This window comes from Zonotrichia albicollis, chromosome 4 (genome assembly GCF_047830755.1).
Source record: "Zonotrichia albicollis isolate bZonAlb1 chromosome 4, bZonAlb1.hap1, whole genome shotgun sequence".
In the NCBI taxonomy this organism is placed as follows: Eukaryota; Metazoa; Chordata; class Aves; order Passeriformes; family Passerellidae; genus Zonotrichia; species Zonotrichia albicollis.
Genome location: NC_133822.1, coordinates 7,172,659 through 7,192,166, shown reverse-complemented (window position 1 = coordinate 7,192,166; position 19,508 = coordinate 7,172,659). Strand labels below are relative to the sequence as shown.

The following is a 19,508-nucleotide window of genomic DNA, read 5'->3' as shown; positions in this document are numbered from 1 at the left end:
CCAGACTTCTGCAGGGTTTGGCAGGCACAGGATCTGTATAAAATGACTGCATGTTACCTCCCTCTAAAGCTTCTGTTTGTCATCTAGATGAGACTGCAAGCATCTTCACACTGTGTTTTAAGCATATAATTAGGAATATATAGTATACAGTTGGCCCTTACTCAGCAAATGCTGATGATATAATTAAATCCCATGAACAAGGACCTGAACAACTGGAAATTTGTATTTTCTAATTTCTGTATATGATGGCTAGAGGCAGAAACTGCTTTTATGATGGAATAGAAAAGTGTCATGTACTATTCAGTGTAAAATTGATCTGAAGCATTTTTAATCTACCAACATTAGCTCCCTCAGCTCCCCAAAGGGAAAATGTTTGTTAATTATCCTAGGAGATCAAAAGGACATAGAGAGTGAAAATTCTTTTAGAAGAGGAATCTTTAATTTAACAGCCAAATAAAATTCACTGTTTGATTACCTAAAGTTGGGGAAAAAAGCAAAGTACATCTAAAGTATGTATTCAAACTGTAAGGATATGGTATTTTGGGGGACCTGATCCTGTACATCATATTTTTATACTGGGGATTGTTTCTGTACCAGTTCTGAACATAGGATCAGTATTTTTGCTCTGCTACCTTTTAAGGTTCTTCACTAGGAGTTACCAAAAGGAAGCAGAACAAGTTCCTGCAACTCTAAACTGCAGTTCAGCTTGGCTGAGCAGCCCATGAATTCAGGCTGGGCATCTGCCAGCATTTCACAGAGGAGAAAAACTCCAGCCTACCCACCTAAAGGGACACTCCAGCGTGCACAGGCTCCCAACAAACTGGTCCCATCACCAAATATGTTCTGGTGAACATTCAGCAAAGGAAGCTGAGAAAGTGGTAAATTAATTTGTGGAGCCTACGTGGAAGAGGTGAGAAATATCTTCCAGCTTTAAACTAAGATTTTGTTTTTAAAGACAATAATCTGTGGTTTAGAAGCATTTTTGGATCTATTGGAAGTTCCAGGGCATCATCTGTGTAAAGGAAGAAGTGCGGTTAGATCATCACAACAGTTGAAGTTACGGCTAGAAACTTTAAAACAAAGAGGAAAGCTTTGTTAGTTTTTTACACTTTGAGGTTCCTACCCCATTTAGAGACATTTATACTCAAATTATCTCTCTGGTGAGCGTGAGAAATACCAATCCAAACTCCTGCAGTATGGGAGGATTAGGTCTAGCCCAGCCCTGAGTTAATATCATCTCATTTGAATACAGAAGCCATTGAGAAGCAGGTTCCAATGCTTCAAACAATGCTTCCACTCAGGGCAGACTGTTCTGACTCCAGCAGCTTTCATCTGTGATGTTCCATCAATGTGGGGATTCTTAACCTGCAAAATCTTTAACTTGAGTAAGTTTTCATTCAAACCAGAAGCTAAATAAAGACATTAGGTAATAATTTAACAACTCAACTCAGATTTAACATCCAAGAACAGATTGTAACCAAGCACCATTCCAATCTGACAGCAAAAGCAAGGCAAAGAAACACAAACAGCTTTATACACACACACACAGTATCACATAACTGCTCTGAAATAGGAACCAGCTTCCAGGGGTTATGAGCTTCCTCAGATGTCCTTTGTTTCAATGGGGACTCTGCACACTGTTAATAAATTACTGATGCCATACAAACACCTATATCCAAAAGTCAGCTGCTGATTCACCTAAAACTGTCCTCCCCCACCTCCCAAACAACAGCAATTGGTAACAAGAGCTTCTGTTTCCCCAGATTTAGCCAAGCTTTCCTTTACACAAAAAACATGAAGTACCAAACAAATACAGAATTTTAAGAGCTGAAAGAATAATTGCTTTCCTAAGAAACTCAGAGATGTGACACAAAAGAAGCAAGACTGAGTCTGTATATAAAATTATAGGTTGATGTTAATTATGTAGATTAAAGTCACAGATTATGTCTAGTATGTAATAATTTTAAAAAAACAGGTTTCAAGAAAGCTTTACTATGAAAATGAAATAAAATTTGGTGAAGTTAAATTAATTTTGTTTCACTTTAGCGACTATGAAAATATTACTTTACTTTAAATGCATTCAGAATTTCAAATCCCGAGTATGTAAAATTTTCAAACTTTAAGTAGTTTACTACAGCTATAGCTGTTCTCTGAAATGAAATATTAGCCCTTGTAACAAAGAAAAAAATCCCTTCTCCATTTTTAGGTTTTTTTTCTACATAAAGGATGGAACGTGCTCCCAAACCAAAATAAATTTACAATTTTAAAAGGTTCCTACAAATAAAAATGTACATTCCTTTTTCTTTGTGACTACATATTAAGCAAGACAGTGCCTAAATGCAGAGAATGCTCCATGTTGTTACTGCACAAGCATTTTGTGTGGCCACATTTACACTGGGGAGTCCAAAGGCACAGCTCTGTGCATCAATCCTCACAGTATGAGAAATGGAAAGAACTTGTTCAGCTGCACTCAGCCTGTTGCTTCTTTGCACCTGGAATCCAGTGAGAACTCACCCTGACCTTTCATGTTTCCCTGAAAAAGCTTCCCTACACTTTTCCATAAACTAACAGACACTGGGGATGAACAGCTCTTCAGGTCTTTCATTGACTATAAAAAGCAGGTTTCCTTTAAATCAATAGTTTAATAGTTATGCTAAATACAGATTTTGCCCCATTTCTTGCTTGTAATTCAATGTAATGCTTCTGGGTACCTCAGTCATCCTCTTGCTGATTTCTTTTCTGTCAACAGAACAGAAGAGTTCAGAATGTTAGGACACAGTTATCTGAAGTAAGAGCACTAATAAATCATGTCAAGTGTTCCAGATACAATGGATTAGACAGTGACTGCATTTCTAAGCCATTTTTTGGAACAGTAAGAGATAATTTGTCAGCAAATGGAAGAGAGCAATATCAACCCTCTCTCTTATCCCAAACTACAGGATTTCATTTCCAGTAAAGAACAAGATTTGCCTAGTCATTAACTCATGGAATATACAAAACCCAGAAAACACCATGGTGGTGGCAAGAGGCAGTGATGCAGGTGCAGGTAACCTGCCCTCCTTTCCCTACTCATGTCGTCATGTCACTGTGCTTTAAAAGAACAAAGAAAGGAGACTGAAAAAGGAACAACTCTATCACGGCTTTTCCTAATACATTTGTCTTGTAGCTTTTAAAGAAAAAAGTTAAAAACAATAAAAGTTAAAAGCATTAGCTCCAGGCATTCAAAAAGCACATTTCCATTCATATTTACATTTCAGTAAGAAAGGAAACAGCTTCAGTAAGATTTGTCAAACTGCATTTGCTACTTCCCATAAAAATAAAATTAAGCAAAGTGAGAAGAGTAAAAAGCTTGCACTTCACCACTTCAGAAACAATCAACCCAACATTGTGTGATGGTTTCGTACACTGCTTTTTCTGTAATTTAGTACACTTTGTTAGCAACAAAAGCAGAGACCCAGGGACTTTGGTGTCTATTTCACAAAGGTGGAAGGTCAGAGATTTTTTTCCTGCTACTTCTTACCAGTTTTAGAAAGTCAATCAATTTGTGAACATCCTCTCCTGTGGAAAGGTCCACGAAGTCCTTGGGCAGTCGGTAGCTCAGGTAGGGGCTGGGCTGGACGGTGACTTTGCTGTTGGTACAGCGGAACACTGGGCAATCCTTTGGAGAAGGAGACAAGAACAAACAGTGGACATGAATATGAAATGTTCCTGGGACTCCTCCTGAGACTGAGTCACGCTGCCAATGAGTTTATTTGGCACTCACTCAACTAAACTTGCGCTTTCTAAAAATTGTAGCTTTCTTATAAAACCTCTGCCCACTTAGGAGCAATTTGAAATGTCAAACATGTTAAACAGTGAAATAATGGCTTTCATTACCTCACTTTAAAGTTTCTACAGTGTATCAGTTATTAATGTATTTAATAAATTCATGCTTGTGACAGTGCTGTAATAATGGAGCTATAAGGAACTTTGGGCAATGGTATCTAGATACGTATCTGGATAGAGAAAAATCTTTTTAATAGAATCCCTAGATTTGTCTTCACAGTTTAAACACATTTGCAACTATAATCTTACTGAATTTATAATTTAAGCTTTCCAACCAATTTACTCACTGAAGGGAAAAAAAACCCTCTATTAAAGGACCAAAAAGATCTCTAAATGCTGAATTGTAGCAACAGGTTTTGGAGAATGATATAATTTTCAGTTCAACACATTGACATGCCATGCAATTGCCAGCTGTACTGCAATAAACAGCTTCACTTTAAGAAAGATCAGCAACTTTACACCAGATTATGTGCCTGGATGTCAGATGAAACATGAAGACAAGTTATTCTACTTTTCATCCAGGACTGAACTACAGAAAACTGTGCAAAGCATCTGGCAATGAGAAAAAGAAATCCCAAAATGTAAATTCCCATGTCCCACAGACAGCTCTGAACTAAGAGTGAGTTCTCACAAAGGAGACACAGATTTTAACAGGAGGGTTCATGGAATGGGTTTCAGACTGCAACAGCCCCAGGGTGAGACAGAGGCAATGGCCTGAAGGACAGCCTGGAGTGGGGTGTCCCTGCCAATGTGCTATGGAAAGGGCCACAGGACTAAAGAAACTCCCAGATGTTAAAATCAGCACAATGAAGTTTGTCATTTCAGGGACCTCTAATGCAGTTCAACAGCCAGGAAATAAAGAAATGCCCACACTGGCCAGACACCTCTCCTCAGAAAAGAACCAAGTGTTTCCCAAGGTCCATTAACACACCAGTTCCTATCTCCTACCCAGCTGCACAAGGGCTTGTTAGGATGTGAGGACTCTGTCTCAAGATGCAGTGAGAAAAAAAAAGCTGGAATACAAAAAATAAACACTATTCCTCCCTTTCTGTACTAATGGGAAGTTGTTTTTACAGAGGAAATGTGGCTTGGAAGAGGGATAGAAAGCCTTGTTCTGCAAGTCCTGGGAGTTCAACCAGAGGACAAGGCTTTGCTAAGGGTATTCCAGAGGAGGAGATGACACAAGTTAAGCTTCTGCTTGTCTTCCCCCAAGCATAAAACTGGAGATGTGAGAAACTGCATGACAGATATCAAGAACCAAGTAGAAATTTAAGTGACTATATAGAAAAGTAATAGGAATGCATCAAAACTGTGTAAAAGCAAGTTTCAGGGTTTCTTCTTTGCAATGGGGTCAAAGCTGCAATATGGGCTTGTACTGTTTGAACTACAAATTCCCTTGCAGGCAACTAAAACTAGCAGGTGATACTTGTTGAGATGAACTATAAGGTAGATTTTACATATGAAGTGTTTACATTTCACAGGAGCTTCCTTTACTTCAATGGAATTTGCATCACAATTTGATTGTAACAGCAAAAGAAAGCAAAAATAAGGCCATAAATCCTGCTGGATGTTATTCAGCCTCCCTCACCTGTTCTGTTGCTTCCCCTTCACTCTGGTCTCCTTTCAAGTTTTTTCCAGAGGTGAGTTCTTCCCATGTAAAGAGCAGGGAGTCTGTTACTTCACCAAATGGGTTAAAATCTATTAACCAAATCTTACCCTGCAAAGGAACCAGATGAATTAAAACAAAGCAAAAAAGAGAAAAAAAATCAAAATACACATATACTCACATTATTGTAGCATGCTTAGTCTTTAGATAAAAAGATGTCAAAATTGAAACCACCTGAGTTTAAGCATTTAAAATATTCTAACATCCTTATCTCATAGAGTTTTATATCACAGCAAGTTATCATGTATTAATTTACTTTGATTTTTTTTTTTTAAACAGAAGATCAGACAGAGCTCAAATAAAGTGAATTTAGTGCTATGCCAGAATGTTTTCAGATGAGCCCACCAAAGTTCTGGCTAATCCCCATCATCCACCAAGATGCCCAGAGAGAATGAACAAGGAATAGGGAAGAGCACTAATCAAAAACCACAAAAAAACCCCAAACCCAAAATACGACCAAACAAACAAAAAAACCCCAAACTGTCCACACAGGAATTTTGCTTTCCATGAAAAACTTTCCATCCAGCAGTCTACAAAAATTGCTGTTCTTGGTCTTACAAGGGACCCTAAAAACAAAGAGCAGGGTCTGCAAAATGCTGGTGGAGCTCATTAAACCTCAAAGATGCTGTACAGACACAGATAAATAAAGAATAACTTAAAGGCATTTTTAATATAGCCATTACTATTAGTCCACACTAGTTTCTACCTCAACTTTAACACATCTATGTTCCAAACAGTTGTGGTGGGTGCACAACAACACAACTGCTTTACAACTGGAAAATGAAAGCAGAGACAAACAAGATGTATTAGAAGCAACAGACGTGTGGGGGAGGAAGAAATAGTGTGTGTTCCTTGAGGCACTTCAAGAGACAACCCCCAGCACTGGGCCATCTTCTCTTGCCCAAGGAACTATCAAGTACTCTAATAAAATAAAACACTAATGAGTTATAAGGAAATATGACTACAGCTGCTCGTAAAAATGTGCAAAACCAGTATTACATCTGGATGAAATCAGTTCTATCAAACAGGGAAGGGAAAAGTTGCAGTAACATAAGCAGGGCTGAAGAGTTTTATTGTGTTTATTCTAAAGATCAACTGGAATGGGAAAACAAACCTGAAGACAGTTTAGCTACTAAACATTAATTCTGCTCTCTCCTCTTTTCTGAAGGATCTTCTGGCTTTGAAAGATCTTGCCTATCTTGATTCAAGCAGCAAATACATTCAATTATTTCCACTACAGCCATGTGGTCTGTAACACACCAAGATGCTTTTGAAGCGTCGGCAGAGAGGGACACGGAGCCTGCCTGCCCCAGCCACGCCTCGGAGCTGTCCCAGGGCACTGACACCCTGTGGGATTGCAAGTGATGCCAAGCTGGGAGCAGAAACGTGCTGGTGCCTCTGTGAGCATCCCCAGGCAGGTGTGGGCAGTCCCAGCAGAGAGGAGAGCAGTGGTTATGACTCGCAGGCTGGAGCTGGGCCAGCTGTGGTTGCACACAGCCTTTCACAGGTGTCTGTCTCAGCTCTCACCGAGCACATTTTCAGAAGCCAAAGCTCAGAAACAACAGTGCTGAAACCAGACAGCTACAAAAGAAACTACAAACTGGGGGGGCACAGACCTGAGTGGTTTCTCATTTGTGCTGGAAGGGTGAGCAAGCCCAGATCTGCATGGCTGAGCTGCAACACCTCTGCACTAATACTGGCACCACCAGAGCAGGGAGCAATGGGGCAAGTTCTGCTGTCATTTCCCATCCCTGGGCCTCCTCAAAAGGCTGTCACAAATTCTCATGATAAACAGTCTTTTACTTTTGCTAATGGGGGTGTCTTGTCAGCTCCAAGGCAGCACGAGGAGGAATCTGTGGGTTTAGGTTCTATCTGTGGGTTTAGATTCAATCACTCTAGAAAAACAAGCTAATGAACCAATTTAATCACACACAGAAGCAATGGCTGGCAAAGTTCATTCAGCAGTTCAGAGAATCTTTCCTTACATCAGAAACATTTCTACCTAATACTTCCCTATGAAAGGCTTTCACAGAAATTCCTCTTCACCCCAAATACATCCAGCTCAGCTTTTTCTCAGGAACATTAAGATCATTTTTCTAGAGGATAAATGTACCCTGGAAAAAACTGAAAATTGATTTTGAGACTACTGAAAGCAACATGTTTTTTTGTGAGCACCCAGCAGTGTTCCTTCACCCCTGCAGACAGCAGTGCAACAGTTGTTTCCTTGAGATGGTTTTAAATCTGCACTGAGCTTTGCTAGCTGCAAATTGATGACAAGTGGCAAAACAAACTCAATATCTCTTTTCAGGCTCATTAAAAGGAGTATATATAACCCTGGGTCATAACCAAACTGCTTCTTCTTAAGATGAAATTCTCTCTCAAGTCTTACATGCAATGGCATGATTTAAATACAGTTTCAGATAATTTGCACTGTGTATCTAAAAAGCAGTAGTAAGGCTATTCATCTGCTGTCTTTTGCCTGCTGTTAGTAATCTTTGTCATACAAGAGCAGAGAAATGCACAAGCCAGGAAAAAAAAGTTGTGCATAAATGAAGGGGGGAAAAAATTCCCCTACTTGTACTACATGGTGTTTTCTTCTCATCCGAAAAGAAAGAATCAATAGATTTATCACACCCTGTCAGCTTCATGGGGCTTTTTTTGCTAAGGCATTAAGCAGCAGGGCACTGAAAGGAAGTGCCCATGACAAAGCCTGTTGGTTAAAGGAAGTCAGAGACAGATAAAATGCAAACTTAACTGCTACACCTCCCTAACTCCAGCTGCACCTTCCTGCACAGTGACAACGCTCACAAGGCACAGACACAAGCACTGGTCTGCTCCTTAACAAGAGCTGGGAGCCAGCAGTGGGGTCTGGGCCACTCCTTGCATTGCTCTGTCTTAGCACAGTGACTTGTCTTGAACTTGGTTTGTTGTTCTCACCTGGGGGACAGCAAAGAGCAACAGCAGAGCTTTTTGTGAACTCCCTTCTCCAATTCAGTGAGCAGGACCTGTGGAGCCAACTCCAGACAGCTCTAAAGCAACTGAAGCGAGCACGGGGAGGAGACTGCTGTCATTTACAACAGCAACAACAACTCGCTTCTCCAAGCTGAATATTTAGAGTTGAAAGGATTTGAAACAAGCAGTCAGTGAACATTGCTCTCCTTCTGTAGGTGAGGTTGCTGTGCAACCAGCCTGATGAGGAGCACGGGCTCTGGAAATTAATCATGCTCACAATATTCTTTCACTGCCTGTAGCTCTCACGCCGAGGGAGCGATGAATAACACAGTTGCAAACCACAATGGTACGTGTGAAAGGAGAAGCATCTGACACACAAAGGGCTAGCTGGCAGTTTACAAGACCTGAGGGTAGAATCCACCGAGAGAAATCTACAAACAGATATATTTTATCTTGACAGATGAAGAAACACTGCTCATTTGAGATACCACAGGCTGAAACCTTTTACTTAAGTAATTTCTCTTCGTGCCTTGACTATGAGGCAGAGCACCCAACAGCAGAATCTGGTTCAGTGCCCAAGTGCTGCTCCTCATTTTCCCTGACAGCATCCTCATGTCTGTCAATCTGAGCCTGGGCAGGTAATTTCAATTACAGCAGAGCTGCTCTAGCCCACAGCCTTGTTTTAGGTACCCACATTAAAAGCTGGGCTGAGAAATTGAGAAATGGTACAGTCATTGTTTTCCACGTGAGACACGTTCCTGTTTTGTAAACTATGGCATGATTTACTGTTACACAATTACAAAACAGTTCAGCAACATTCAAAATGAGAATCAGGACTTACTTTCAATACACTCAGCTGTAATAAAAACTTTCTCCAATCAAGCCTTTCAAGCACAACTCATCTGACCAAATATTTCCATCCATTCACACTAGGAGAAGTCGAGATTACTAACTCTGATACTGGCACCTTCATAGAACTATTTAGGCTGGAAAAATCCTTTAAGATAATCCAATCCTCACCCAGCACCTCTGTGTTCACCCCTAAACCACACCCCTAAACACTACACCTACATATCTTTCAAATAGTTGAGGTGGGATGCTTCTCCCCAGCTCCATCACTGTCTGGATGCTGAGGGTTCTGACCTGCCCAACTCTCAGAACCACAGCTGGAGCAGCTTGAAAAGAAAAAACTGGCTTCCATTTGTCACAAACTGGGCACACCACATTCACACCCTCTTTGGACAATTATCACTTCTTCCTATCCTAGACTTCCAGATATGAACCATTTTCCAATCTCACATGGATGATCTGAAGAAATGTTAAGGACAGGGGAAAAGAAATAGAGCCCAAGGAAATATCTGTCTTAAAAGAAAATGCCCCAAACCTGTTTGTGTGTTTGAAAGCTATTTGGACCATGCCCTTAATGCAAGAGTCACAGAATATCCTGAGTTGGAAGGGACCCACAAGGCCACTGAGTCCAGCTCCTGGCCCTGCACAGGACAGCCCCACAAATCCCACCATGAGCCTGGGAACACCACCCATAACCACATGATTTTAATTTTCAGTTCAGCCCTGAACTGGTCAAGCAGTAGGACTTGATAAGCATTGTAGGTCCCTTCCAACTGAAATAGTCTATTCCACTCTAAATTACTGCAGCAAGGACTCTCAGGTCATAACAAAAACTAAGCTGCATCTTGTAGATTCACAGAACTGAGAAAATTGCATTCAAAGCCTAAGTTCTGTGCTTTAGAACAGACAACTTCTCTGGAAGATACTAAGTAAATAAATTACATCACTGGCACAGACATATTTACACCCCTAATCCTATTATTCTCCTACTGTAGACAGCATTTATCACAGAAAAAGACCTGTGGAACAGAATAACATCAAGTAGGTTTTGCTTGGTATTTTTGTTTGGTCAGGGTTTTTGCTTTAGTGGTATTTTTTTGTTTGGTTGTTTTTTTCCAGGACCATTTCTAGGAAGACAAAGCCATTACTTGCTTGATCTTTGTAGCATTTCGAGTTTTCACAGAAGAAACAATTATAGACAACCTATTGTTCACTTACCCTGCTGTCTCTGTACACATCAAAAACAACTGAAAAGGAGAAAAAAAAAGTTAATTGTAAAAGATATATAATTTCACAGAAGATGTCTAAATCTGAATAGATACTTGTGTACACAGCACAATCTGCAAAGTCAATATGTCTAATGAAGTGCAAGCCAGAATTGGCTATACTTCTAAGAGGGAGCTGAAACATTTCAAGAACTATTGTTAATGCACTGGGAAATCAGCTGCTGGGTTTTTCCACTTAATGCTGGTTTCTTCTGTTGATTTTTCTCCCATGAAGAATATTTGATAAACTCTTAGCCCAGAGAGCTTATCCTTGACATTACTGCTGTTTCATTTTCAACAGAACAGAGACGTTTCAGGGAAGGATCAAGACTTCATTGTGTTGGACATTGCACAAACATTTAATAAGAGCAGGTTCCTGCTCCAGACACTAGAATTTCAGCAGCTAACAAGACAAACAGGTTGTAGGAACAAAGGGGTTGGTGGCAGTGAAATGGCCGTGTTTGATGTCACCCAGAGCAGACACAGCACACCTAATTAATACCAACAAATCCTTCAAACAGCCTCCTTGCCACTCAAAGCTGCCTTGCCTGGCTTCACTGTTGTTCCTCCCCCTGGCTTAATTAAACATGACTCTGGATATGCAGCTTTTCCTATTCTGTATGGTTAAACAAACCTTTGAGCTGTCTTTCTGTTGAGCTAGGGAAATCAACAGGGAACCACTCAGACATGGCTACATGCAAAAGCTCCACCAGTTTAGCAGGAAGAAAAGAAAAAAAAGATTTAGAAAAGCCTCAGACAAGAGCTATATTGTTGCTTCCTTCACTAATAAGGGAATATTCAGCTAAGAGATTTCCCAATACATGTGGATAAACTAAACTCAGGATGTGACTGCAGAACATTGGAGTGTCAGGAAGCTGCCTGTCAGGAACAGGGATGTTGACTGATCCCATCCCTGCATGTAAAGCTTCATCTGACATTTCATGTGAAGTTGGCTGGGCTAAGGGCAAACCACAACTGCACAAAGCCAAAGCCAGTCACGTAGCTGGCTCTTACCATGCAGCCCAAAAATCCTCCCAGCTTTTGCACAAGCTGGGCTGTGTCAGTGCCAAAGGCACTCCAGGATTAAGTGCTCTGCTCTCCCAGGAAGAGAAGCCCTCAGTGGCTAAGCCAGTCATCAATGCAAAGGGGGGTGCAGGAACCCCAGATTTCTTCTCCAGCTGTTCAGCTGAACTCAGTGCCTGCACCACATCCTCTCCTCAGTCACAGCCAAAAGAGATCCCCTGCATCTGAGGCTTTCTATAGTGGGGCCTGTCAGCCTAAAGCAAGCCCATGGCAATCACTGAGGTCAGTGGTATTTATTGGGATTCACACAGCTGGAATTCAGGCTGACTGCACTCTGGTGACTGGTTCAGGACAGGCACAAACACTGAACAAGAAGAAAAGCTGAATTATTCCCACTCTCAGAGCAGGAGTGTCCTGTGCCAGTGAGACTGTAGTGAAACTTCACCAGAACCTGCTCTAAACATAGGGAAAACCAAAGCCCAGCTCTGCACCACCAACACCTCCAGAGCACTGGGCTCTTACCAAAGGTATTTAGATGGCTCTAACATAATTTAGGAGTATTTATAAAGCATTCATCCATCTGTTATCCTACTGCTCTGACTCTGCAATGCTTCAGCTGCTCTGACTCAACTCTTCCATCTGGAGATGCTACCAGACCAACTGGAAAAAGCAGAGCAAACAGCATCAAATTCCCCAATGGAACAAGAAGTCAGGAAAAAAGCTGCAATACCTTTCCTTTTAAAAGCAAACAAACAAGCAAACCCAGATTTTTATTGTTAACAACACATATGCTACCAGGCAGTGGATCAAGGGAGATGATGGGGGATAAATGTAATGTGGTTAAAAAAGAAACACCCACAAAAACACAGAAAACATTTTCTGCATGGCATTTCTCTGCAGATGGACCAGCATTTAGTGCCTAAGAATAAGAGGTTAACAAACCTTCATGCCAGAAGGTTGCCCTGAAACCTCCTTTTCCCTCAAGGCAACTCAGATGGCACCCTTTACATAAGATGACATTTCAGACCTTTCAGTTCACTAGCCAGCCATTTCAGAACCTAAATCTAGGCATAAATTTCCAAAAATAGTGCCCTGAATTCTTATCTATCAGTTGATTACATACCAGCTAAAATTACATTGAAACACAGAGGAAAATGAAAAGGCAGTAATCAGAATGCCAGATCTATATTACTGATCTTACTTTAAAATGTAATGGACTTATTAAATTAATGTACTGTTCTACTGGTCTTCTCCAAGCAGCAGTCCATGAGAACTTCTCTGGGCTGAAACAGAGCAGCTTTGCAGAGTCAAATTATTAAGAATTTCAATACAACAGAGCCTGGCACTTAAAGGGACCTTTTTCAGACAAAGAGGACAGATCTATTTGACTGCTCTGGTGTGTCAGTAATACAATAAATAATGTTTAAAAACCCATCTAAAGGATGAATTTTCAAAGCATTAGACATAACAGTAAAATTGCCAGAAAATTCTTATGTTTATGGGTTTTTGCTGAGCTGAGGTTTGGTCCATGCCAGACCTAATTTAAATTTCTTCATCATGTTTTTCACCACTATTGATCACTCATCATGATGCAACACCATTCAATTATTACTAAACCATGTTAGAAAACTATTTCAAATCAAATTTGCAAAGGGCTTCACATTTAGAGAACAACATAATTTACTTGGACTGATTAGGTGTATCAAATACTGTGGCCTTTATTCAAAGGTTTTGCCACCTAACCTGGTGTGCACTGATATTCTAGAAGAAATAATTAAAACTTCTTGAAAAGAAACTTTAAAATCCTTTATTCAAGGAATACATCAATAATTTAGCAGCAAACATCTGACAACACCTTTACAAATAAGCATTCTTCTCACTACTGAATGCCTTTTGTCAAGGATCTCCTACCTCGCTTTTCTGGCATAAAAATTATTTTCAAGTATAAGGGGGCAAAGCTTCTTAAAAAAGTTATTGTCTCTTTTGAAGGGATCTTTCACTCATTTCTTGTGTTTTCTTGGAGAGCTCCAGCCTATTCCTTCAGGGTTTTTTTGTTGCTAATGTAATTCCAAACTTTTGCTGCTCAACGTGCTGTAGCCACAGGAGCTTTCAGACCCTACCAAGCTAAAGAGAACCAAGCCCTGTGGAAGCAAGAGCAATGAAGAGAGAGATGCACACCCACAGATACTCTCAAGATACTTACAGTCTTCATCCAAGAATTTGTATTGTATGTGTTTCTTGAAAAACTCCTGTATGGACCTACAGATCTCCTCGTGCTGCTTAGAGATATGATCGTAGTACTGGGTGTAGTCCCTCTGGGATATACCTGTCAATAATTGCAGGTAATTATAATTATAAAGAGCTCTAGGCATGCAAAAAACCCAACCAGAAAAAAAAAAAAAAGGCAGTTATCAGACACAGAAGATGGGATTTTCCCAAGTTTCTATCTTTATTAGTGACTTACTGTTTGGATTTCTTCTGCTATAATTAAAGTAATTCCATTAGGAATCTCTTCCTTGAACAGCTCTGTCCAGAATTTTGTGAACCTCATTTTATATGTACACACTTCAACTAATTTAAAGTGAATTTCAGGAGGAAACTTTGCCTGTGTTTAAGTTTCCAGCTCCCATCTTTTCCTTTCAGTTTTACGCCCTTTGGTTACTCTGGTCCAAAACTCTGTTCTGCACATCACAACAGGGACCACAATTTGGAACATGAAATGCCAGGGGTGCAGGCTAAGCTTGCACATCAGCAAAGATGATCCTTGGATGCCACAGATTCTCATTTAACTGATTTTTAAAGAGTGGAATAACACGTGCCTGTTTGATAAGGCACTACAGGTGAATCCCTAAACCCCCAAATCAGTAGGATGGCATGCAGGCCAGACCTTAGTGCTCCCATTTGCTCCCTCAAGAGTTTTCTTGCCTGTGTAGACGAACCATCCCTCCTACAAGTTCTTAATTTCATACATTTGTCTACAAGACACTGGTTTAAAATGACATCAACAGGATTATACACTTGCATGCATCTTGAGTGACAAGAGTTCTCATACAGGATATGTGTCAACATAAAACATTGCAATACCCTGCTTGACAAATGTCAAATCCAAAACCTGCCCCATCACTGCAGAATGAGTAATTCAGGCTATTTACAGACAAAAAGAGACAGAATTCCCCAAGGAAGATGTATCAGTGACCTCACTTTGCTGTTTAACCATATACAAAACACAGAGTTTTACTGTAAGACAATGCTGACTACTGCCAAAGATCTGCTCTTTTTTAAAAAGTTCATATAAAAAGTTTGTGATGTCAGTGGAACTTTTAATTTTTAATACTACTGCAAAGCTTAAATTGAGTCTAAAAAACAAAACCTAAAAGATTATGACATCTAAGGGGCTGCAGATGTGTAACTGGAAAATCATTCACTACTGCAAGTATCATTCCTTGTCTGACTGACAGGCTTATTAATTTTAAGGGTATGGGAACATATTGTGAAAAATCTTGGAACTATCTTCAGAAATGCAGCTGGAGTGCTAGCTAAAAAAAATCCCTTACTGGCAGATGCACTAGGTTTCAAAACCTGGCCATGAAATGTACAGAGTGCTTAATTAGCCAGTGCCCAAATGCTTTATATCTCTGGCAGTTATGGTGCTCCAGCATCACAAGGCAGGACAGGATTCAGCTCTCCTCCCTTCAGAAAGCTCTGTCAGGAGCCATTAAGCAATGCAGACTTAATGGGAAATCTCTGCTATTAGGAAGATAAACTCTGTTACAGAGAGCTGTAATACACTTGCAACTGGCATAAATGGAGAGAAAATGGGAAGATGAGCACAGGAACACCAGAGAGAACAGCCAAATAAAAGGGCTTAGGAGAATGCTGTGTGTGGATTGGCACAGCTCAAATACCTGTGTGCAGCTCCATAGGAAACCCAACTCAGGAAATGAAGAACAGGGATTGAGCTCCTAAAGGTTCACAGAGGTGGGACTGGATGGAGCAACAAACTGCTGACAACTCCTAACAGGTACAAAAAGGCACAGCCAAAACAACCCACACTCACCATGCTAAGACAGGAGGAACAGTGAGAACTACAAAGCCAATGTCCCTGGCCTTCCATATCATCACAAGGAACCACTTGTGGATATGGAGCTTGGTGCTTGTGAATATGTAGGCATGAGACAGGCAAAGTGAGCACACCTAGTTTTATCTTAAAGCAAAAAAAAAAAAAAAAAATCACCTTCCTTCCTTTAGAGTCTGTATTTGCTCCATGACTGCTAGAACACTTCCTTGTTAGAGGAGTTTAGGCAGAATGATTCAACCTTGTTCAGAACAAATGCGCACTAATCCTGTGCTATTTGAGTTTCTGTTCATCTCTAAAGATTTCATGGTAGACCACACCAAAATCAAACTTCAGAGTAGTAATTAGCCTGAAATGAAACCCCTCAATTCAAGCACCTGTATGTGCACTGGGTATCTCATTTCCTGCTATAGTCAGCAGAGAATAGTCAACACAACCAGAGGAGTAAAAATGAGCTAAATTTACCATAAATTACCCTAAAATTACCCTACTCAGCTGCCTAAAACACATGCTCTAGCACAATCTGCCTGTTCTCCAGCTGCCAGAGGTCTCCCAATGCACCCACCAGCTCTGTGCATGCTGTGGATGGGTATCCTGGCTCTCCAGTGCCACTTGAAATGTTTTACATTCAGGATTCTGCACTGGAGCAACAGAACAACTAACTAAGTACTCTGAATTTAATATGAACTCAAGACACCTCCTACACCTGTGGAGGTGTTCTGACCTCCCCAACTTTCTGCATAACATTCTCATGGGGTCATGTATTTGCAGCACAACACACAACTGTCTCTGTATTCATTCTGCAAGTTGGAGTCGAAGCAATTTGCTCCTGAATATAAAAGACTCTGTCTTTGGGTGAAGTTTCTGAATTAACAATTAAATTAAGAACATTCCCACTGTAATGGCAAGCATGCTGAGCTGTCAAGCTTTCAAATATAGTGGAAAGTCAGATGTGGTAAACCACATTTTAAATTACAGAAAGAATAAACCATTAATTTCAGAAATGAGGTGTGGAAAGAAAGAGCTTTCTTCAGCCTTAGCTCTCATTCAAGGAATCAGAGAAACTCCTCAAAACTTCATCCAATAATTTTGTTTTTAAGAAATGCCTTACCTAAAAGCTCATTTTCCTTGACAAAGCATCTGAATTCTGCACCAGGGATTAGTTCACACCATTTGCGAAGAACGAGCTGTGCAGGAAAAACAAATGACAAAGCCTTGTTTCAGAAAAGTAACAGCATCCTTTTGTCAACAGGTCTGCCTTTTAGAGCTACAGATTTACTGTAATGACCAGTGATACTAGAGAACAAAACAATCTTTAATCTGCAGTTCACATAATCATCTTTGAAAATATTTCAAAACAATTAGATTTGATATTCATTTCAGAGAATCACAGAATGCTTCCAGTTGGATGGCATGTCTAAATACCATATAATCTAAAATAGCTTAAAGCAGAAAGGTTCAGATTGGACATTAGAAACCATAAGGACTGTCAAGCATTGGAAGAGCTCCCTCACAGACTTTGGGCAGCCTCTACTCACTGAGATTTTCAAGATAGATTTTATAAAATGCCAAATGAGACAATGTGATCTCATTCCTTACCCAGCTTTGAGCAGGAAGATGGACAAGACACCTCCTGAAGCCCCTACCCACCTGAATTATCTTATGCTCTTCCACTTTGGACAGTATTTCTAACTGTGAACTCATTTATGAAACAACTTCCAAGTTACATTAATGATAAAACATGGAAAATAAAAACCCTGCTGCACACCACAACAAATCTGTCATGGAATTGGCAGAAAGTTGCTCCCTAGTCAAAGGAGCTGATGAGCAGAATTAAATTTATCCAAATCAACCTCTATTCTGGTACACACCCAAGCAGAATTCTGTGACGCCTTTGAAGGCGCAAACCAGTTAAAATAAGGACACAGGACAGAAATAGGAAGCAAACTATTATAGTCAATAGGACAGACTGCCTGGGAATTAAAGCATCTTTCTGGCACTTTCTCAAGTTTCTCTATTTCCTAAACTGAAATATTCTGAAGGATTGATGTTTTTAAGGCCCCAGTTACTGCTAGTGGATGCTGAAAACTCCCAAACCCTTTAAACTGCAGCAGAAAGCTTCAGTAAGCAGAGATGGCATTGCTACCTGTGGTGTTAACATTAAACTCTTTGTTCCAACTTTTACATATCCTGTATCTTTAAAGCACACTTGATAGTGCTTTAAAATAAAACAAGGTTCATTCACTTTTGAAAAGCCCTTTAAGCCCACTGCATGATGACAAATGTTATATTTACATAAAAACTATTATTAGAGAGATGACTAGATGTTACCACAAGAGCAGTAGCTCCACATTAACAGTTTGAAGCATCTCTAGCTGAACATTTTGATCTGGTAACAAACATAGGAAACAAGATGTGACAGAGCAGTTCAGGATGTCCCCAGCCACTGCAGCAAGCCTCACCCTTGGTAACCTCAGTGTGATGTTCACAAGCAGCTCACCATCAAAAATACATTTATTTGAGCCACTGAACTTGTCCTTCCTGTCACAACCTGACAGACATGAGAGGACATTGCAAGGAAGCTTCTCAAGTCTGCACTTCAGCCCACCTGATCTGCAATTAAATGAACTTCTTATGACCTGCAGTGCTGAACCAGACGTCCCTTCATATTGAAAGCAACATGAATAAAACAAACATAATACATTTAATGGACAGAAACCCAGCCACAAATGTCACCCAGCCTGTGAGCAATTCTTTTAAATTACTCAGAAATCATGCAAGGAGTCCTACCTCATAGTTCAAGGAAGGATCAGGGGAATCATCAGTACAGTGAATAAATCTGGAAAAGTAAGGCACAGGCTTCAAAATCTGTTTTACACGTAAGATTTTAGCCATAGTGAGACAACCCCAAACTGAAACATAATTGAAACCCCAATAAAAATAACCCCAAATAACCCCAAACTGAAACAGTTCTCATGTGAAACATAAGAACTACAGTTAAATTATTCCCAATATGTACAAAGCAATAAATTGCAATACATAACTCTCCTTTTGACAATTATCATGGGAGAAAACCAGAATCATCACCTCTTTTATTCTAGTGCAATTTGGAAGCACTTAAATCTGGACAGGGATGTGTCCCAAATGTCAGTGTTTATTCATTGTTGATTTATTTCTGTTTGAATCAACAGTGCTGCTCTTTTCCCCTTGTATTGTTATGTTGGCATAACTGAATTCTCAAAAAACCCAATAAACTTGAGCAATCTAATCCAGTTTCACTGCAGCATGTTTTGCCAAGTACTTTTAATGTTTAACTTCCCAAACCACACAACAGAGACACATCATCGTGCCTTACAGCCGTTCATTTCCATGACTAAAGGATGCAAAGCAGCACTGCACTCCTGATTCCATAGCATGGTATTTTCTAAATTAAGAGCCTTAAGAAATACTCTTACAAATCCCTTGAGAGTGGGATAAACACAACTATTTCCACAACTGCAAGCAGATGTCAAGGTTTTGTCCCTGTTGGTCTCCTTTCAGGAACTGGCAAGAATGGAGCAGTTATAAGGCAAGTCAACTTCCATGTACCTTTTTGTCATTTTACAGTAAACCTTGTAACTTTCAAAAGGGATTCACAGAAGAACATGTGTTTTTCTTCCATTTCTACTCCCTGACCTTATTGGCAACAAACTACTTGGAAGCACAGAACTGTGTGAAGGGTCACTGCTGAGCAATAGTCCTAAATACAATATTTATAGGATCTCCTTTTGGCAGTGAGCTTCATTCAGCAACCCAAAAGTCTCATATAAACATTGCATTTGTAAGACATGGCTTCCCAGCCTTTGGTTTGAAG

General features: G+C 40.1%; 1 protein-coding gene across 1 annotated transcript in view; it reads right to left on the bottom strand.

Moving 5' to 3' along the window:
• Positions 1-417: 417 nt before the first annotated feature.
• The window catches only part of CDC123 (cell division cycle 123), a 33,064-nt gene continuing 13,973 nt past the window's right edge, over positions 418-19,508 (bottom strand). The window contains exons 7-13 of the mRNA XM_005489271.4: positions 18,446-18,494; positions 16,767-16,842; positions 13,784-13,906; positions 10,511-10,539; positions 5,414-5,542; positions 3,521-3,658; positions 418-2,739 (exon numbers count right to left, since the gene is read on the bottom strand). Of these exons, the coding sequence (XP_005489328.1) occupies positions 2,713-2,739; positions 3,521-3,658; positions 5,414-5,542; positions 10,511-10,539; positions 13,784-13,906; positions 16,767-16,842; positions 18,446-18,494 (571 nt within the window). The 3' untranslated portion in view covers positions 418-2,712. The remainder of the gene's footprint in view (positions 2,740-3,520; positions 3,659-5,413; positions 5,543-10,510; positions 10,540-13,783; positions 13,907-16,766; positions 16,843-18,445; positions 18,495-19,508) is intronic.